The sequence below is a fragment of the Uloborus diversus genome, chromosome 1 (genome assembly GCF_026930045.1).
Source record: "Uloborus diversus isolate 005 chromosome 1, Udiv.v.3.1, whole genome shotgun sequence".
Taxonomy (NCBI): Eukaryota; Metazoa; Arthropoda; class Arachnida; order Araneae; family Uloboridae; genus Uloborus; species Uloborus diversus.
Window position 1 is genome coordinate 255,572,231 of NC_072731.1, and position 20,418 is coordinate 255,592,648.

The 20,418-nt window shown below is 34.1% G+C and overlaps 1 protein-coding gene across 1 annotated transcript in view; it reads left to right on the plus strand.

The window, feature by feature from the left end:
• The window catches only part of LOC129220235 (atrial natriuretic peptide receptor 2-like), a 93,553-nt gene that overhangs the window by 59,396 nt on the left and 13,739 nt on the right, over nt 1–20,418 (plus strand). Inside the window, exons 11-19 of the mRNA XM_054854604.1 lie at nt 4,372–4,443; nt 6,224–6,304; nt 6,996–7,100; nt 8,690–8,761; nt 9,941–10,103; nt 12,711–12,866; nt 17,460–17,628; nt 18,921–19,073; nt 20,027–20,150. Of these exons, the coding sequence (XP_054710579.1) occupies nt 4,372–4,443; nt 6,224–6,304; nt 6,996–7,100; nt 8,690–8,761; nt 9,941–10,103; nt 12,711–12,866; nt 17,460–17,628; nt 18,921–19,073; nt 20,027–20,150 (1,095 nt within the window). The remainder of the gene's footprint in view (nt 1–4,371; nt 4,444–6,223; nt 6,305–6,995; nt 7,101–8,689; nt 8,762–9,940; nt 10,104–12,710; nt 12,867–17,459; nt 17,629–18,920; nt 19,074–20,026; nt 20,151–20,418) is intronic.

The following is a 20,418-nucleotide window of genomic DNA, read 5'->3' on the forward strand; positions in this document are numbered from 1 at the left end:
CATCACGCAATAAAAGTCATTTCTTAATTATTCATCCATAATGGAATGACTTTAATGTCATTCAATGTTCAGAAATACAAAAGATTCGTTCTAATGAATCGAACCCTTTTTTTTCCAAGCATGAAATTAGTATATACCTCCAATGTTAAGGGACATTTCGTTTCCTGTTCTTTTCCAATTTACATTCATTTTGCATGTGAAAATGACATTATAATAAATGCTTCTCTGAAGAAAGTAGGTAATGGCATTTTGTACGAAATTAAACGGCCAAGGTTTTTTCATTTGGTGTTCTATTAATTGTACTAGATAATCTCACTTGAAATGCTACTTTGTTTTGAGAATCAAACCAAAGTTCTAGGAACTGAGAGAAAGAGAAAAGATATGTATTTTAATTTTAGGGTTACTTTTTGCAGAATTAATGTTATACTCAATTAAGGAAGTGAGAAGCAAAGAAATGTTAGAGGCAAATTTAAAAATTTGGTGAAAATCAGTACAAATGAGGCAGTGAGAAGCAAAGGGATGCACGTGGACATTTTCAAGTTTTGAGTAAAACGCGTTTAAAGATCAGATCCTAGGTAGGCTTTCATTGATTTTTTTTTCTAAATCATGCTGTATAGCAGCAACTTCCAGGGCTACTAGTACCATCTCTTGCCCCAAGACAGAGGAGAGGTTCACCTACCATGTGTACTGGTTAGTGAAACCTGTGTAAGTTGACCACTTGCGGTGCAGTACTTTGGTGGTCAACTTAGACAGGTGGTCAACTTATAAGGGGGGTAATTTTTTTTTTTTTTTTTTTTTTTTTTGTCATTTATTGCGCCATTATTCCTTTTTTGACTAATTGACACTTACTCTTTCCATTCAACTCACTTTCATTGTTTAACATTACTTTGAAACAATAATTTAAAATGATATTCAAAAACTTTTAGAGGTTATTTTCTCAGAATGACGTATAATGTGTCATGTAAATATAAAATTTCAGTAACTTGTCAAAAAAAAAAAATCATTGTTTATAAAAAGTTATTTGATATTAATAGTTCTTAAAAATTCATAGCTAATCAAAAATAACAAATTTTTCGCTTTTTTTTTCTTATATACATTTAATACATTTTTAACCATGATGAACTACTTTTCAACAAAATAACTCCTTATAGAAGTTTGGTGCACTTATTAGACTCTAGTTTTGGAATTTTCTTATGTGTCAGCTAATTTTCTCTGGATTTCTCCCTTTTCAATTAATTTTAGTATTTCATACTTTTTATTTATCAATCTCAAGTTCAACTAACTTTCTTTTTGAAGTCATTTTATGTAAAATTATAACACAAAGAGCAACAAGCTGGACTCTCATAGTTCCAAAAGGCAGTTGAAAATGAAAATGTCCTATTTCTTAATCCTTTGCACCAGAAATACTGCAATGCAAGTAACTTTTACTCTAGCACAATTCCAGTGTTGCTACAAAATATTGCAACTGGAAAAAAAATTGTACTTTTCCACTGACACATGTTTTCATGGAACAGCGAGTACAAAAGGTAATCTCAAATAGAACAACAAAAGAAAAACAATTTTTGAGAATAAAAGGGTTCTTAGTAGTTTTCCAATGTGGTTAAACTTACAAGGAGGTTTAGTTATGCTGCTATTTTATTTAGTTGGTAAAATGCTAATCTGGCATCAAAAATATTCTTGGAAAGCTATAAAAAATAATAAGAAAATAAAATAATTTGCTAAATTAAGTTAAAAAAAATAAACCAAGTGGTCAACTTACAAAGGGTTTTTTGCAATACTCCAAACCAAATTTGGGGTTCATTAGTGGTCAAGATAGACAGGTGGTCAAGATAGAAAGGTGGTCAAGTTACAGAGGTTTTCCTTCATTATAAAAGATAGGACAAATTCCATTCCTGACAAAAGTGGTCAACATAGACAGGTGGTCAACTTACAAAGGTGGTCAACTTTACAGGTTTTACTGTATCTCCAAATTTTTCATTTTGCCACTGAAATCCCTTTGCTTCTCACTGCCTCAAATGATAGTTGAACTTCTCCTCTATCTTAAAGCGATAGATCACACTAGTAGTCCTGACAGGTTCTGTTATACAATATGTTTTAGTAGTTTTAGAAACACTTTTCATTGAAAGCCTACCTAGGATGTTATCTTTAAACGCGTTTTACTCAAAACTTTAAAATGTCCACTTAAATTCCTTTGTTTCTCACTGCCTCAATTCTAATCCTCGGACAAATCTAAGTTGTATCCGAAATTTAAAAATTCTATTTAGGAAAAGAAATCCATTTTTTTTTTCGAAAATTATAATTGTTTTATACGTACACCGTTAACATTAAAGGATGATTTTTTTCTTTCAAGGAGAAAATCGTGACTTCATTCCTAAAAATATGAAGAAAAAATTGTTTTCGAATTCCAAATATTAGCGATGTTTAATTTTTTTATCATTTTAATGGAAATAAATTTTATCACGACCTAAAAATCAGCGTTTGATTTTAGCTATTGTAAAATAATATTAAAGAAAAATAACGAAAGGAAAAATAAAAGAATTGGTTATTCTGCTGGTTCAGTGATTGTTTATTAATTTTATCTTTTTTTTTTTTTTTTTTCGAAATCCCTTTGTCAAGCTGTCAAGTGTGTGCTACATTTGTTGTAACTTGTGCTTTAAAAATAGTATCCTAATACATTGTACACACTCTTTGAATGACTTGCATTGAAAATTATTGCGATACAGAAAAGTTTCAAAAATAGTAATAACTAGCTGCGTTGCCCGGCTTTGCCCGGTCTACTTTGAAAATAAAAATTGTGTCAAGTGACGTATATTCAACAATCAGGTTTAAATAAAAGAAAAAAAACCATCATGCAAAATTTTCCCTCCAAACAACGATGACAGATAATAAAATACTTTTAAGAAATTTAAATGAGAAAGACGGATTTAAAAAGCGTAACCATGGAAACACAAAGTAAAATAAGTATAAGAATTGAAAATGAGAAAGATAGAAATAAACAATGGATTCAAAAAGCGTTACCGTGGAAACGGAAAATAAAACGGTTAAAAACATGAATAGAGAACAGATTTTTGAACTTCATTTAATTCACTTGTAACTTTTTTTCTAATAGAGATAGAGGGTTAAACTTTCGACCATAGGTCGGGTTAAGTCTGGAGTAAAAAAAAAAAACAGCTCTTTCCGATGCTGTAAAAAAGAAAACTGTGAGACAATTCCTTCACTTTTTCTTGATGGATTTAATTAAGAAAGTAGTGCCTAAATTTCAGCTAAGCCTAAAAAAATTCGAGCTAAAAACGTAAAAAACTCCCCCCGCAATTAAGTTAGAGCATTGGATAAAATTGCGTAGAACGCGGAAAATTCCTCCCTTTCCAACGATATATAATATTACTATTTGCGAGTAATTTTTCACCCCATATTCGGGAATTAATGTGAAAATTGGGCCTAAATTGGAATAAAAAAGAACTATTCATCGAATTGTTTTCGAACTGATCTGCAAACCCTCTCAGGACTTAAAGGAACAAACTGTGAAAAATTCAGCAAAATCAGCCGGGTAGTTCTCGAGTTTTGCGAGTTCAAACACACAGACGCTTTTTGGAGACTTCATTTTATACTATGTAGAGATGTGAACAAATGCAGAAACCAGTTGTTTAACGAAAGTGTTTGAATTCTCGGCCATTGTGGTAGATGCACAGCTTTTAACCACTTCAAGTTGCATTTGGATTTTTTTTCCTAAGCCGCTTTTCCAAACGCTATCTTTACTACTCAAAATCAGCTACAACCAATAATTGTAACCATTGAAAGAAAATATACCCAAATACCAATTGAAGTGGTTAGAAAACGTTTTGGTCGCTGATCGACAGAATCCAAAAGTTTTGGATTTTATCGGTCAGCGTTATCAGCTGTGCCTGGGCATAAATGCTGACAATTTTTACACTTTAGTTAAATGGCTGGCTCCTACCTTTCTTTACATTATTTTGGTTTTAATACATTTTCACTATCATAATACTTTTAAGTGCTATAGCCATCCAAAACTGAGTGGTTTTTTTGGGGAGGGGGACACTCTGCTTTGATTTCTAGGGTCTGAGCTTCAGCTCCTTTCATTCACATGCTTTTGTTTCTTCGGGTAAAAAGTTTATATATTTTTAGCTATTTCCTTTCTTGTAAAAACATTTATAAAGAATGATATTTATATTCAACGCAAATTTTAATATTTATTTTGACGTTAGTATTAATTTTAAAGTTACACTAGTTCGAAATCACATAATAATAAATTGAAACTAAGATACTGCAGTATAAATGAGTTTATTGCTCAATTATATATTTTAAGTTAGAAATACATTCTTTTTTTAAACTTTTCCTTGCTAATCATTTCAGAGTATGTGTATGGACCCAAACTCCCGTGATATGGAAATGTTACCAAAATTTAGTCTTACCGGTACGTACAAGGTAAGTAATAAACAAATTGTTTTTCATTTAAATGGTTTTAGATCATTTTTGTTTGTGTTCTTGTTTATGAAAAAGTTATAAATCACATAAACTGAATTGGCACTTAATAGTGCCCAGTTTTAGGTGGCATAAGCGTACGTCTTTAGAAGTGACTTGGTGACTTGTTGAACTTTTCAAAACTCAAAAACTCGTTCTCCAAACTGTATGTGTGTGCATCATCATCGCAATCAAATGTATTTGAATAAAGTAGCGTTGAGCTATCAAAAATATATACATATTAGCTGCGTCGCCCGACTTTGCACGGTCCACCACGAAAATAAAAGTTATGTCAAGTGACGCGAATTCAACACTCAGGCTTGAACCAAAAAAAAAGTTAGTGAAATTTTGCGGCAGGTTGCGGAAAACCCCCAAAACGTAAACATTTTAAATCCTCTGATTACAGGAAAAGCCTCAAAACAAAAACAAGTATTTTACCCGTTCATATTCAAGAAAAAAAATGGCAACAGATCTTTCATCTCAATGATTTTTTTCAAGCTATACATTTTAATAAAAGCGTTGCTGCGGAAAGTTGAGATGAAGCACTGAATAATAATTTGAATGGAGGAAAGCCTTCGAAAAATAGGGATTTTATGTCGAAATCCAAGTTTCATAATTAATAGTTTTTAATTGATATCTCCGCTAATTATTATCGGAGGATTAGGTTAAATAGTCAAACATAAAGAGGGAAAGTTTACGAATCCACCGATACCTGGTTCGATCGTCAGTTCACTGTCGTTCGGGAGAAGAAGCTTGGACATACATAGATTCGCTCAGTTTTTAATTATATAAGAGATAAAATTGAAAAGTGCATCAAAATTAAGTTCCATAATTTAAATCAGGACTGTCCAACTGCAAAGAGTCCACGGGCCAGAATTCCAGGCACTAATCACCTGGCGGGCCGCAGTTTGAAAAAGTTGAACAATAACCTCTTACCTCTTATACAATAACAATAAATAGTTGAATTATTAATTATAAAACAATGAAAAAGAAAGATTATAAAACAATTTGCTTATATTTTAATGGGAAAACTCGTCGCAACCAGTCAGATAAAGATCATCAACGGAAAAGAGCGGAGACTTGACGAGAGCAAGCTCTCAATTTCTTTTTCGAAATCCACAAATGCCGTAGAGTCAGTGAGGGGGGGGTCTTTATTTTTAACCAATTGCAGGCAGGTTTTGCTTATCTAAAATATTTCTCTCTTCCCTCCTTGTCTCCCCCCGCCAACGCGAGGCAATACTATTTCTAGGAATTTGTTTGAACACCAGCGTGCAGGGTAGGACTGTCTTGAGCATGACCTGTAGATGTCCTGTACCTTTTTCTCCCGATACACTGAAAGGAGTAAAAGAGCGATCAAGAGAAACTTTGGGGACCCCAGTTTGACCAAGAATGGTAGTCTCGAATGCTTCTTGATGCCATAAAATGTCGAAAAAAGAAATATGCTGATTAAGAAGTCGGCGGGCCGCACAATATGTGTTGGCGGGCCGCATGCGGCCCGCGGCCCGCCAATTGGACAGCCTTGATTTAAATCATGACGCAAATTGAGCGTGCATTTGTTAATTAATCCTGAAAGCGTATAGATTGGACTTATAGTATTACAAAGTTTTAAAGTTCAAAACCTTAAAGTTCAAGTTATAAAATAATCTGTCACGCACTATAATTACTAGTGTAGCGCATGTTCATTGAATAATAAGAAGAACATAATAAGTTATTTTATTATTGATACTTCATTCTCATTTCTTAGGGTAACACTGTTGCTGTAAAAAGGATTTATAAGCAGAAGAAAATAGAACTAACGCGTTCAGTTCTTATCGAATTGAAAAAAGTAAGTTCATGTTTGAAATAGTCTTTAAAAATTTCCTTTTTCATAATGGGGTTGTTTTCTTCAGTCAAAAGTAATACTTTTTGTCACTGAAATTGGCAGAATAAGCAAAAAAAAAAATAACATGGACCCAGAAAATACTTTCATTTTCCCAACAGTTAGTTTTTAATTAATTTTTTTAAATGTCCGATTTTGAAAACAAGGCGTGGTCTTGATGACGTCACAAATGATGCACTTTGCCGCGTCTTTCTACCGCGATTCCACGTTATGATAATCAAGAAGCGAATCAAAAATTACGCTCTACGCTTGCTATCGACCCTATCGTTGCCAATACACGTGAGTAAAGGTACGAATTAAATATTTTGCTCTGTGAATGGCAACACAGAATGGCATTTCATCCTTTGTGATGTCATCGGACAGAAGCATAAACATTGAAAGCGCGTGCCGATTTAAGTATTTTGTTTTAAATATTAAACTTAAACAAATTGTTTAAAAAATGGTCAGGTCCTATGTTTTTAAGCATGCTCTTCCAGAAAAAAATACTTTTAAAGTTTTGGAAACGACCCCATTTAAAATACTTTTTTGTCGTTTTGCATATTTCTGCCTATTTCTAGATATGGAAAACGTCTTTTTAACGTTTCTTTTCTTTTTTATGCTCATTATGGTAAAATTTTATTTTTATGATGTGTTACAGATACGCGAAGCTCAGCATCAGAATATTGCAAGTTTCATTGGAGCCTGTATTGATGCTCCCAACATAGCTATTTTGACGGAATACTGTCCAAAGGGAAGTCTTCAGGTAATTGCTTCATTGCTTAGATTTTTTAAGTTTCAGAAATCTTATTGAACATCAGTCCAGCAAGTTTGTTTCTGTTACTTATACTATTGAGAAAACAAAAACTATAAATGGAATAAACTACTTGATTTAAGGCTAACAGAACGATCGAAAGTCCAACTTTAACTCAGACGACTCACGATAGATATAAGCACCACCATTCAGCAATTCACTAATTTTAACCTAAACTAGAAGTAAAATATCCCCTAATCCAGTACTTCAGAAGTATCAATATGTTATTTGAAGTTGGAGGACTTTGACCATGAAGGATTTAACGAGCTCCAGTGCACACTAATTGCATAAAGAGCACATTTATTACAGAGTCCCTTTGTAGACCATGCCACGAGTTCCCTTCCAGTTTTGTCAAGCTTAGAAATATACATGTAAAATTATGTATTAATCTTTTTTTTTCCTCCGAACCCTTTATCCGCTCGGGTCCCATTGCTGATGGATCCGTTAGCACAGGGGTGCCCACGTAGGGGGGGGGGGGGTCATGGCACAGTCTGCGTCATTGAAATTTTTAGGAAGGTGTTAGAGTTATTTTTCTCATTTAGGGGGGGTTCTGGGGGATTTTATGGTATTTGAGGGGTGTATGCCATTGCTCTCGTAGTGTATGGGCAACCCTACGCTATTATCCTCCAGGAGGGAGGGGGGCATGATTAGCGTGATTCTTTCACTGGTCAGTAATGAAACTATTGTTACAAATTCTGTAAAAAGTAATTATTTTGTGACTAATTTGTTGTAATCTGGCTAAATTAGGCGTTTGTTCCATTATTTTGCATCAGAAATTATCTTAGTAACGTAACCTGCAAATAGCTTCTTGTAATGTACATACAACCCCCTAACATTCGACTGAAGTATACGGTCCCCCATTTCTGAATGATAAGATTTGTGAATGGAGTTAAAAGAAAATACGAGAAGCATTTCGAATTTTGTCGAACTTTCCAAAGCAGTATAAAAAGCCGAGTGGCATTTGAAGGGGAGTCAGTTATGTTTTCAGCTATCTGAGATTCGTCTGAGTGTTGCTCTGTTTATTGTGAGGCATTTCGCTGTGTTTTTGCGTATTTGGATGTAAATACGTGCGCCATCTTTGAGTATACGGTGTTAATTGATATTTTCCTAATTGCTATGGTGAGTTTAGCGGTTGTTAACGATATTTCTTGTACATAGTTGTAAATAAATATCCAGTGTTTTTCTCAAGAACTTTGTCGTCGTTCAAAGAAAGTGTGAAGTTGCACCGAACGCATAACACTATTTTCAGCGTCGAACACAATGCCGATCGAACATCCTCGACCTCAGCAAGCTTGAATAGGAAGTGATTTGTATAAACTCAAGTAGAAGATGGAGTTTTAGGGAGAAAAAACTAATATAAATTCATATAATTTCGTAAACCCAATCATTTGGCGCTTCGTCTTAAATGTTTATCTCGTGAGAAAAAATTTTTGATTCTCAAACAACAAAAACGTTTCCTTACCCTTTTAAGTCTCTAAACACTCATTACTTAAAGCTTGGTTTTCAATTTTCATCTCACAAAGAAAATGAACACTTTTCAGGATGTTCTGAAGAACGACTCCTTAGATCTTGATTGGATGTTTCGCTACTCCTTAATCAACGATATCGTAAAAGTAAGGACTTTTTTGTTTATTACTTGAACTCGTATTTGTTTCAATTTATTGCTCGACTTTTTCTCAAAATGTTGCAATTACTTTTTAAATATGTTATATGTTGCAAAACTTAATCATCCACAATGGATAAGTAATATCAAAACTAAATTAAGAAAAGTTTACTTACATAGTGAAAGTATTGTTGTATCGGTTTGGTGTTATGTAGTTTCCTTAAATTTCATTCGATTATTAATTTCAGAAGTTTTCTTTTTTTTTTTAATTCGTTTAATAACTTATTTTCCTGTGGTTTTTCGCAAAAAAAAAAAAAAAAAAAAAAAACAATCCCACGTGTTTTAAACTAATTTTTAGCTTTATTACTCTTTTATAACTGCTGTGAATAAATATAAACATCCTGTTATCCTAACTATTATTAGTAATAGTAACAGTAGTATTGATAGCAACAGAAGTATGCAGCAATACTGATTAGTTTACTATACGCTTATACGCTTATTAATTGTATAAAAATGCTTCCGAAATTTACTACTTAGCGTCTTGCTTTAAGAGTTTGTCATAATTGAAAAAATTCATGTACATTGCAATTTTCTACTACTTATTTCCTCTATCATTACATTTTACCCAATCTGTTCAGTTTTACGTGAAAATGACTTTAAAATAATGCATTTATTGTTAAAAATTCGCTTTAAAATTTTAAAGCATTTGACAATATATTTAATTTATACATTGCGACACTTCAATTATTCCACTCATTTTATTATGATGATTAAATATTTATAACTAACCGCAAGCGCGACGCTTTTTATGCCATTCGCCTTTTTACGCCAAGAGCCATCTTCGGTGGCTGCATATTAGGTGGAACTATTAATCGTATGTATCTTATTTTGTATATATCTATCTCTATATCTTTTTCAGCATCTGTCTCTATATCTATCTATATATATCTATAATAAATATATATATACTACTCCATATCAACCAATCTGTATCTATTAATTTCAAGAATAACTTTTTTTTCCTTTATCCATTGATCTTATCTATTTCTGCATATATCTATCGAGTTATCTCTACGTTTATCTTTGTATCTACTATACATATCTATCTCTTTATAATGTATTTTACAACATGACACAAAAATGATATTGCGTTGTATGAATATTTATTGTCACTTGTCTCTAAATTTAGGGTTTGAGCTACTTGCACAACGGAGAGTTAGGTTCTCACGGTCGCCTGAGGTCATCTAATTGTTTAGTGGACAGTCATTTTGTCGTCAAGCTGGCAGATTTCGGGTTGCCATCTTTCAGAATTCCTGATTCCTTGTCTTCCGCAGATGAAAAAGACTTAAAAAGTGAGACAAATTACTTTATAGTTTGGTTACTGTACGTTGCGCAAGAGGAAAAACTTCCACGTACAAAAAAAAAAAAACTAACCGTAATTATATATGTGTAAAAATAGGCTACACAACATCATTGAGTTTTCCAGCCAAACCTGCCATTTTTATTTTCCTTCCATGGAACAAGACAAAAACTATGCCCTCTATAAATTAAAGTAGAAATTATGAATTAAAGTAGAAGTTATTAAAATAGAAATATCCAATAGTTACTATGCATTTCAAATAAAAACTCCTGATTGTATTTTCCGGTTCTTATTGCTGAAGACACATGGGCACGTATTTTTAAGTTATTCGCTACTATTGAATCAATTCGCAACTCCAACGAACTATAGGGGGCACTGAAGTCACTGTCTAATGGCGGACTTAAAAACTAAAACAAACGCACATGGTAACGAAGAAAATGCTAAAAGTGTTGTGATTTTTGTTCGTAAGTATGATTTTTTCGCTTTATTCTTTTTAAATTAATTTTCAAAGTCTTGTGGATATTCTGTCCCACGTAGAAGGAAATGAGAATTCAAGAAGCATTACTAAACGTCAAAGATTAATGCAAACTACGTAGTTCGTAGTTCTAAGCAGCTATTTCCACGATGTTGAATTCGATATTTATCAATTCTTGATAAAACTAAATAATAATTGTGGCCTGACAAGAATAACAATTAATGCTAGAAAATTCAATATGACATTACAAATTGTTATCGAAAGAAGATGATACTTTTTTGCCTTGCTTGGCTAGCGCTCATTGTTTTCCATTTGTAGCTGAGTTATTTCTCCCGAATTCCCGAATCGGTTAATTTAAAAATTTTCTGTTTCGATTTTTCTAATTTCTGAGTTACGATTTAATTGTGTCATGTTATGCAAATCATCAACAAAATTCTCACGGATGTATGGTGGTAGTTTTCTTTTCAGTTGATTGACCATTATTTCTTTTCACTTATCGAATTCTGTAATCTTACTACCATTTTATTCCATTCATGATAAAAATTAAAAATGGTTTAACTAAAAACGCGAAATCTCGCCAAGGCTACTTTGCTCGCACTATACTAAAACTATAACCCTAAACAAATTTGGCGAAACCTTTCAGCTGAGAATAAAAGGAATAAAGTAAATTCTTTCTCGGTTATTCATTTTGTTCTACGATAATATATTCAAGAAAATATTTTGCATACTGTCCATTCCAATTAAATGCTGCTGTAAAATATGGTAAGTTTAATTAATTTAAGATTTAAAAAAAAACCCATATTCTTACAAATTCATACAAAACAATAAAATTTTTTACCCTGTAATACGTTATCCAAGTTTGTTAATCCAGAATTTTCGCTTTCACTAATTATTAAGGAAATAATGAAAACTAACATTATTTTGAGAAGCTCGATAATACTAAGGGACGAATTAATTTCTGTAGCTGAAAGCAAACTAAGACACATCGATTGCGTTAATAAATACTCAGAACAAACTGCCTGTGTTTACGTCAACAGACACACGTGGAACGCAACGTGGCAATGTTTTAGTTTCATTTGCAGTTTTGTAAATCACCGCAAGGTAGCGTATTCGAGCGCTGGAGTTCCGAATATCAAGTTATGCATTATGCTTTTTGTGGGTTTCAAAGCATACTTTTCAGAAAATTCGCAATCGTAAAAACGAAACCTTACTCAGCAGTCATCCTAAGGTTTGAAAAATGGAAGTTTTCATATTTTTGCTCTAAATTTTCAGTAATAATTTAACTCTAACACTTGCTTATTCAAAGCATGTTTAGTGAAAAAATCGTAGCAAGTCAGCTATATTTTTGCCTTATTTTGCCAGGATATATTTACTCTCAGATATGATAAGCTTTTTTTTAAATCAAGAGCACTATAAGCTCTATGACGTACTCGATCTTTTTTTAAATCAACTAAATAATGCAAATAGTTTTAAAATGTATATGAGAAATGCCTCACCTTTTATTTAGGCCTGAGTGTTGAACAGGTGTCACTTGACATCGCTTTTATTTTCGAGACAGACCGTACATTAACAAAGGACGCAGTTAATAAAAAAAATACGAAAGTCAAATATTTAAATGCAAAAAAGACAAAAATGTTCTCTTCAGTCGCAGTTTTTTTTTTCCACTAATTTTCAGGCTCGTTAAAATTCTGGTTCATTAAAAATATACAGAAAGGATCAGTGGCGTTGCGAGAAATATTTCATGGAGGCGTAGGGGTGTCATATGAAACTTTTCGAAATTAAAGACCGAAATGCGCATTTTTAAACCCTTGTATGTGTTTTCATACATAAAATTCTGCTACCTCATAGACGGGGGGTATGACTCTCTATCCTCCCTTTTGGCTACGCCACTGGAAAGGACACTGAAAGCTTTTTCTAGGACAGATTTAGCGGTTTCCTGCAAGGAACTTCTGACATTGCAGGATGAGACCAATCTCATACATCTTGTTATTGATTCATACCTTGATAAGCTAATAAATATCTTATGATTAGTTTTTTTTTTTTTTTTTTTTTTTTTTTTTTTTTATACTCCTTTAATGCAAGCTGTCGGGAAATACTTCTTTATCTATATCTTTGTTTCAACAGAATATTTATGGAAGGCTCCGGAACTGCTCCGTCTTCCGCTCTGCCCACCAGAAGGTACGTCGAAAGGGGATGTGTACAGCTTCGCCATCATATTGCAGGAGATCATCATGAGAAACGAGCCTTTTCTTCCGTATCATCGCCTGATGACTGTAGCTGGTGAGACAGTACGGCCATATTTCATTGTTTACTCTTTCAAATTGCAAAGAATGAAGACCAATAGGTTCTTTTTTTACACAGTTATACATCTAAGCGAACAATTGAAATCTCTTTTTGGTTTTATTGAAAATTGAAACTCATTTGTGAGCAACACATATTTGTAGTAAAAAACTTGATGTGTGCTGCATTTTCTGGAAACTAATTCTTCAGTATTCGCAAGTATACGAAGAGATTGGACAACTTCGGAACGGCGGCCATCGTATGTCCAAAGATGCTCATTTCCGGTAGACCGTAATGCATCTTCTGCCCCAAATGTCACTGTACATTGTGTCAAAAAAATTGGAAGTTAATTATGATAGTATGAAATGCAATGTGCAGATCACAAATATCTGTTTGTTTTCTATCTTTATGAACAAGTTTTTGAGAAAAAAAAATTTCTTTGTAAGCGCTATGACGATACGAAACGATTGGCGCCGGATCGACAAACTTTGCGCTCACTCCGTTTAATGAAAATACGAGGAGAAAAAAATAAGTCTGTTCTTTAAATATTTCATTTCCTATATTCCGTGGGAAAGCTAAACATTCACACGGTGCAGCATTTCGAGCTGACAACACTTGGACTAAACATGGCGGAGATCGGCGCGCTGTTGTCCAATCTCTCCGTATATATTATCTCTAAGTAATATACTTCTGCAGCGCCAAAATACCCCCTGGTGGTGACATTTGATACTATTTTTTATTGCAGGAATCAAAATCCCGTGGTCTGCTATGTACTCCCATGAAATTTGGCAATTTTTCGTCCAATGCTTCACTTGCTAGAGGGCTCTGAACACTTCACGTTATTTTATAACCACCCTGTATATTACTGAATGCGAGGAAGAGGGAGATAGGACGTTTGCTACAAAAATTATAACAAACAAATTTGCAAAATTTCGTTTTAACCGACCTATTGCTAAGAAGGAAAGGATAAACTTTTTCAATGAAATCTTATGTAGTACACCTCAAAATTTAAACCTTCCTTTAAACCAGCATTTTTCTAGCCTTCTCTAGTAAGCATATTGCTTCATAACAATTGGAAAATACAGTGATGTATTGGATGTATTGGATTAATGTTGGAAGTACATTGATACTCGTTATAACGACACCTGTCATCGAAACACAGACGGTTGAAAAGTTATACTTAAGTTTAAAAAAATATTCAAAGAACTAATATACTTGATTAAAAGAAAAATAAGTCAAAATATTAATAGAAGCACTGGGAGAATAAGTGTTTTTCTCTATTTTTTGCTACAATACTAAACACAAATCATACTCACCTTAAAAATGTAACTAATTATGCCTTAAAAATGAGGCTTCTGGACGCCGAAGCTTTGCTTCGAATGCCGGAGTTAGTTGGTTCCATTCCCACCGAAGCCCTGTGTGTAATTTCCTCTCTTTGTACTGTAAATCTGTGTCTTGTGTATTCTTATCTTTACTAATAATAAAGCTGAAAGTCTCTCTGTCCGGATATCTGGATCTCTGCGACGCGCATAGCGCCTAGACCGTTCAGCCGATTTTTATGAAATTTGGCACAAAGTTAGTTTGCAACATGGGTGTGTGTTCCTCGAAGCGATTTTTCGAAAATTCGATTCTGTTCTTTTTCTGTTCCAATTTTAAGAACATTTTACCGAGAAAAATTATCCTAAGATGGACGAGTAAATTATCAAGTTATCATAACGTGGAACAATAACATGGGCAAGTCAATTGGCGAGAAATTCACCATACATTATTTGTACATACAGGTAAACCAAAAGATATTTTAATTTTCTACTACGGGCAAAGCCGTGCGGGTACCACTACTAAGTTAATAAAGAAGTCCAGATGTTGAGGTAACGGCGCCTCATATCTTCATAGAGATTATTAAATATAACATGAAAACAACAACAACTGCCTTTAAAAATAACTAACTGGGAAAACTTATTCCTTTCCGAAATAGACAGTGATAATAGTTTATTTTTGCTTTGCTAGAATTTTTAAAAACATCGTTCATCATCTCAGTTAGAATTGCTGAGAAGAGTTTCCACTCTTTTTTCCATTCCAAAAATATATTTTGTCATGTCTAGCGCTTCTGGAATATCTTTAGAACTAAGCACTGTATTGAAAACCTTTCCACCTCGTCTGATGACATCTCTGCGGTTATCAGACGCTTTATCTTTATTATTATTACTAATAATAAAGCTAGAGGTTTGGATCTCTGTCTGGATGTCTGGACCTCCGTGACGCGCCTAGCGCCTAGACCGTTCGACCGATTTTCAAGAAAACTTGGCACAAAATTACAAACTAATGCTTGTAGCACGGGGGTATGCACCTTGAAGCGATTTTTTTGAAAATTCAATTTAGCTATTTTTCTATGATTTTATTTTGGATTTAATTCCTCTGCACCGAGCAAATTACCATAACAGGGACGAGTAAATCACCAGTGGACGAGCAAATTAACCTAGCATATTGGCGAGAAATTCATAATCCATTATTTGTAAATATACAGGCTAACTAAATGACCTTTTCATTTACCACTACGGGCAAAGCCGTGCGGGCGCCGCTTTTATTCAGATAAGATGCACACATCATTGAAAAACTGTTATAAACGATTCAAAACAGCGAGACTTTCGTGTGCCTTTTTCATTCGAATGCTTCTGAGGGTCGTATTTTATTCTTTAACTAGTGGTACCCGCACGGCTTTGCCCGTAATAGAAAAAATAAAAGGTCCTTTGATTCGCCTGTATATTTACAAATAATGTATGGTAAATTTTCTCGCCAACTGGCTTGTACCCATGCTACGGTTCCACGCTATGATAATTTCGTATCTCGCCAATTGGCTTGTGCCCGTGTTACTTTTCCAAGTTATGATAATTTCGTAATTTACTCGTCCATCTTATGATATTTTTGTTCTTAAAATTGGAATAGAAAAAGAACCACATCGAATTTTCGAAAAATCGCTTCGAGGTGCACACCCCCATGCTGCAAACTAACTTTGTGCCAAATTTCGTGAAAATCGGCCGAACAGTCTAGGCGCTATGCGCGTCACAGAGATCCAGACATCCAGACATCCTACAGAAATCCTCCGGACATCCAGACAGAGAGACTTTCAGCTTTATTATTAGTAAAGATAAAGATAATAAAGCAAGAAGTTTGAATCTCTGTCTGGATGTCTAGATGTCAGGATCTCTGTGACGCGCATAGCGCCTAGACCATTCGGCCGATTTGCATGAAACTTGGTACAAAATTACAAACTAATGTTTGTAGCACGGGGGTGTGCACCTCGAAGCGATTTTTTTTTTAAATTCGATTTAGTTATTTTTCTATGATTTTGTTTTGGATTTCTTTCATCTGCACCGAGCGAATTACCATAACATGGACGAGTAAATCAACGTAACGTTAACGAGCAAATTAACGTAGCGTATTGGCGAAAAATTCATCATGCATTACTTGTAAATATACAGGCTAACTAAATGACTTTTTCATTTTCCACTACGGGCAAAGCCGTGCGGATACCACTACTAATGAGATAAGACACACACGTCATCGAAAAACTGCTATAAACAATTCAAAACAAAGAGACTTTCGATTTCCTTTTTCATTCGAGTACTTTCGAGGGTCGTATTTTATTCTTTAACGATCTAGTAACCGTTTTACTTTTCCATATTTTGTTAAATCGTAGAATTCAATAACTTTGCATACTGTAAAAGCACTTATATTTGCAAGGTTTTAATTTTTGCAATTTTCGCGAACCCGTCGCAGTCGCGAAAATTTAATTTTTTTGAAGTAACCAACTTTTATTCGGTTCAGATAAAATTCGTGACCATTTCAGCTTGCGAAATCAGGAATGTCTTCATAATCGCAAAAACTATGGCTCGCGAAAATAAGTGCTTTTACATTACCTTAACTGACTTGTCTAATGGGGTCGTTTCCAAAATTTTAAAAGTATTTTTTTTCTGAAAGAGCATGCTTAAAAACATAGAATCTGACCATTTTTTTAAATAATTTGTTTAAGTTTAATATTTAAAAAAAAAATTACTTAAATCGGCGCTTTTTCAATGTTTATGCTTCGGTCCGATGACATCAAAAAGGATGAAATGCCATTCTGTGTTGCCATCACAGAGAAAAATATTTAATTCGCATCTTTACTCACGTGTATTGGCAACGATATGGTGGATGGCGCGTAGAGCGCAATTTTAATTCGCTGCTTGATTATCATAACGTGGAAACGTGGTAGCAAGATGCGGCAAAGTGCATCATTTGTGACGTCATTAAGACCACGCCTTGTTTTCAAAATCGGACAGTTTAAAAAATTAAGTTAAAAATAACTGCTGGGAAAATGAAAGTATTTTCTGGATCCATGTTTTTTTTTACTCATTCTATCTATTTCAGTGACTAAAAGTAGTACTTTTGACTGAAGGAAACAACCCCATTATCTCATGAAATGCTTGATTGTTCTGTGAAATAACGGATTTTACTCTTCAACGGCCCTATAAACGTGGAATTTAAGAATTTGAAAATGTATTATTAAATTAAATTTACAAAGAAACTTGAAGTTTGTGTTTCTTTTCCAATTAGAAATCTTGGAGCGTATCCGAAATCGTGAATCCCCAGTGTTTCGTCCCAAAGTTCCGAAAGAGACGTGTTCCGCAGATCTAATGTCTCTGATGCAAAGTTGCTGGGAAGAGGATCCCGACGAAAGGCCTGACGTCAATCAAATCAAAGCTGAAATGAGACACATTAACAGGTGAATTATTGTCAAGCCCCTATGTACTGGGTGATCATAATTTAAGTCTCACTTTAATATAGTTATTGAAAACGAGCTGATGTGTGCATCACATGACTTCCTATTACTCCAATTTAATGTCATTTCCCCATTATTGGCATTTTTAATGTGATTCAGTACTTCACTCTCTAAATACCACCAACAGTGGCCAAATTGAAACCAGATTTAAAAAAAAAAAAGAAAATCGCCTTATTTGTCAAGTTGTCGACAAAACTTGGCGATCAAAATACTGGCAATATATCGCCAAATTATAACACCACTTGAGTTTACATCGAAATCAGCAATGATTTCCCCCGAAAAACACCCGAATGTAACCAAAAGGGGAGGTGCACAACTAGACCCTACTAGGAGTCTACGTACCAAATTTCTACTTTCTAGGACAGACCGTTCTTGAGTTATGCGACATACATACGCACATCCGCACATACATACATACAGACATCACAAGAAAACTCGCTGTAACTAACTCGGGAGTGGTCAAAATGGATATTTCGCGTGTCTATACGTTCTTAGGCACTTATCCACGTGTGGTCGAGTCGAAAAAAAAACTTAACCATCATTCGGGGATGAGCAAAATCGAAATTAAGGTCGATTTTTGAGTGAAAATTTTCTTGCGAATACAATGCTTCCTTTTTTGTAAAAGGAAGTAAAAAGGCTACGGTCTGTCAAGGGTCTGAGGAAAATAGTTAAAGAAGTTCGAAGAGACAGGTTCGTTTAAAGTGATATCTGAAAAAGTGAGGTGTGCTTTTGCTTCCACGTGGACTGAAGACGTTTGCTCTTACAATCGAGGTACGGTTTTTATCGAGGTAGTTTCGACAGTCCCCGAAATTTGTAGCAAAAGAAGTTTAGGAGTTTTAAAAAAATAATAATCTTTTTCTCTGTTTTTTTCCTCGAATAGCTCAATTTTCTGTTAATTTAAAGTGGATAATGTCATTGAAAAACCTGTCGTGAAATTTAAAATCACCATAAGTTGGAAAATAGTATCGTAAAATTAATGATTTTATTGGGGCGGTGGGGGGGACGGTGAGAAAGAGATGGAAGAATCTAGAAGGTTATTTATAATGTTTGAACCTCAAAAGTACTGCAGCAGTAAAATAATGTGGCTCGGAACAGTAAAAAATTTAAAGTAAGTTTTGAGTAAAATTTAAACTGTAGCAAGTTATTAAAGAAAAATTTCAAAAAATGTATTGTTCATCCACCAATACACCAGAGATAAGCTTTTTTTTTAAATTGAAGCCCTGCTTTATTTTTAGGGGTCAAAACGGAGAAGTAAACATAATGGACAATTTATTGTCCAGAATGGAGCAATATGCCACTAATTTAGAATCGCTGGTTGAACAACGCACAGCAGCATTCATGGAGGAAAAGAAGAAATCGGAGGAGCTTCTGTACCAAGTTTTACCAAGGTAAAGTTTTGAAAATACAGTGTTGGTAAAAAAAAAAAAATGCATCATCCTCGCATTTTTACAACAATGGGATTATATGAGAAGTTTTGGTCGACCTATTAACGATGAATGTATGTAACATTCTGCAAAACTTATGAAATTAACATATAACAGCAGGAATCCGATCATGGTTTACGTAGATCGGGTCTGTTTTCGGGCCCAAGGCAAACTGCTGACCCCATGGTCATTTTTCCATTTCTGAACCTGCGTATGAGTATATAGGAAAAAAATTACTTAACCCCATGTAAATTTAAGTCTAATGGTAGGATAAAGGTTTTTAAATTATTACTTACCAGTTTTGCCCTATGGCACGGAGCAGAATCATCCTGGGAAATGACGTTCGGGACTGAAGTGAAGTGATCCCGGATAGTAGGAAGCAATTTCTCCTCCAAAATGTCAATAATACACCTGAGCGTCTACTGTTCCTTGCACAAAGTGAAGCCCACCAACTCCTTGATCAGAAATACATCCCCAAATCATCTGGGATACGGGATGCTTGACTATGTTTTATGCAGTCGGGATGATATTCCTCTCCTTTGCGGCGCGGGTGATGCAATTTTTTTTATCACCACTGTACCCTAAGTGCGAATCGAAAATGTCTGTAATAAAAATAAAAAAAAACCGTGACTAGAAAGTAAGTTTAAAAGCATTCGAGGATAAATATCTGAACTCAAAGGAAGGAAATTCTTCTTAAAATTATTGAAAGAGCGTAATTAGGAGAAGGTAATTATACTTATTCTTGTACTGGCTGTAAATTATATTTACGTTTATCATCTAAATCGGAGTAATACTTCAAACATTTTATGAGGATATTAAGAAATTGATCAATGCCGTGTAAATTAATTATTGTATTCAAAAAACTAAACTAAACCTGCGACTCTTAAAAAAAGTCTGTTTCACATTTTTAATTTCAGGTCGGTAGCTGAGCAGCTTAAAAGAGGTAAATCTGTGGAACCGGAATACTATGACAGTGTTACAGTGTTTTTCAGTGATGTTGTGGGCTTTACAACAATGTGTTCCGTTAGCACTCCTATCCAGGTAAGTGATGTCTGTTAATGGATCATCTCAAGTTAAAAAAAAAAAAAATACATTCCTATTATTATTGATCAAGAGCCGCATCTTATTTTAAATAAATTACTATATTCATATTAAATACAAAATGCATAATTTACTTTTTTTTTTTTTTTTGCAGTAGAGTCTCACAAGCTCAGTCCTCGATAACCCATACGAATCCACTCGGCCACACTTTGGACGAGTAAGAAAAAACCAGGGCTGCAGAGTCAGAGTCGGACTGATTTTGAAAAAA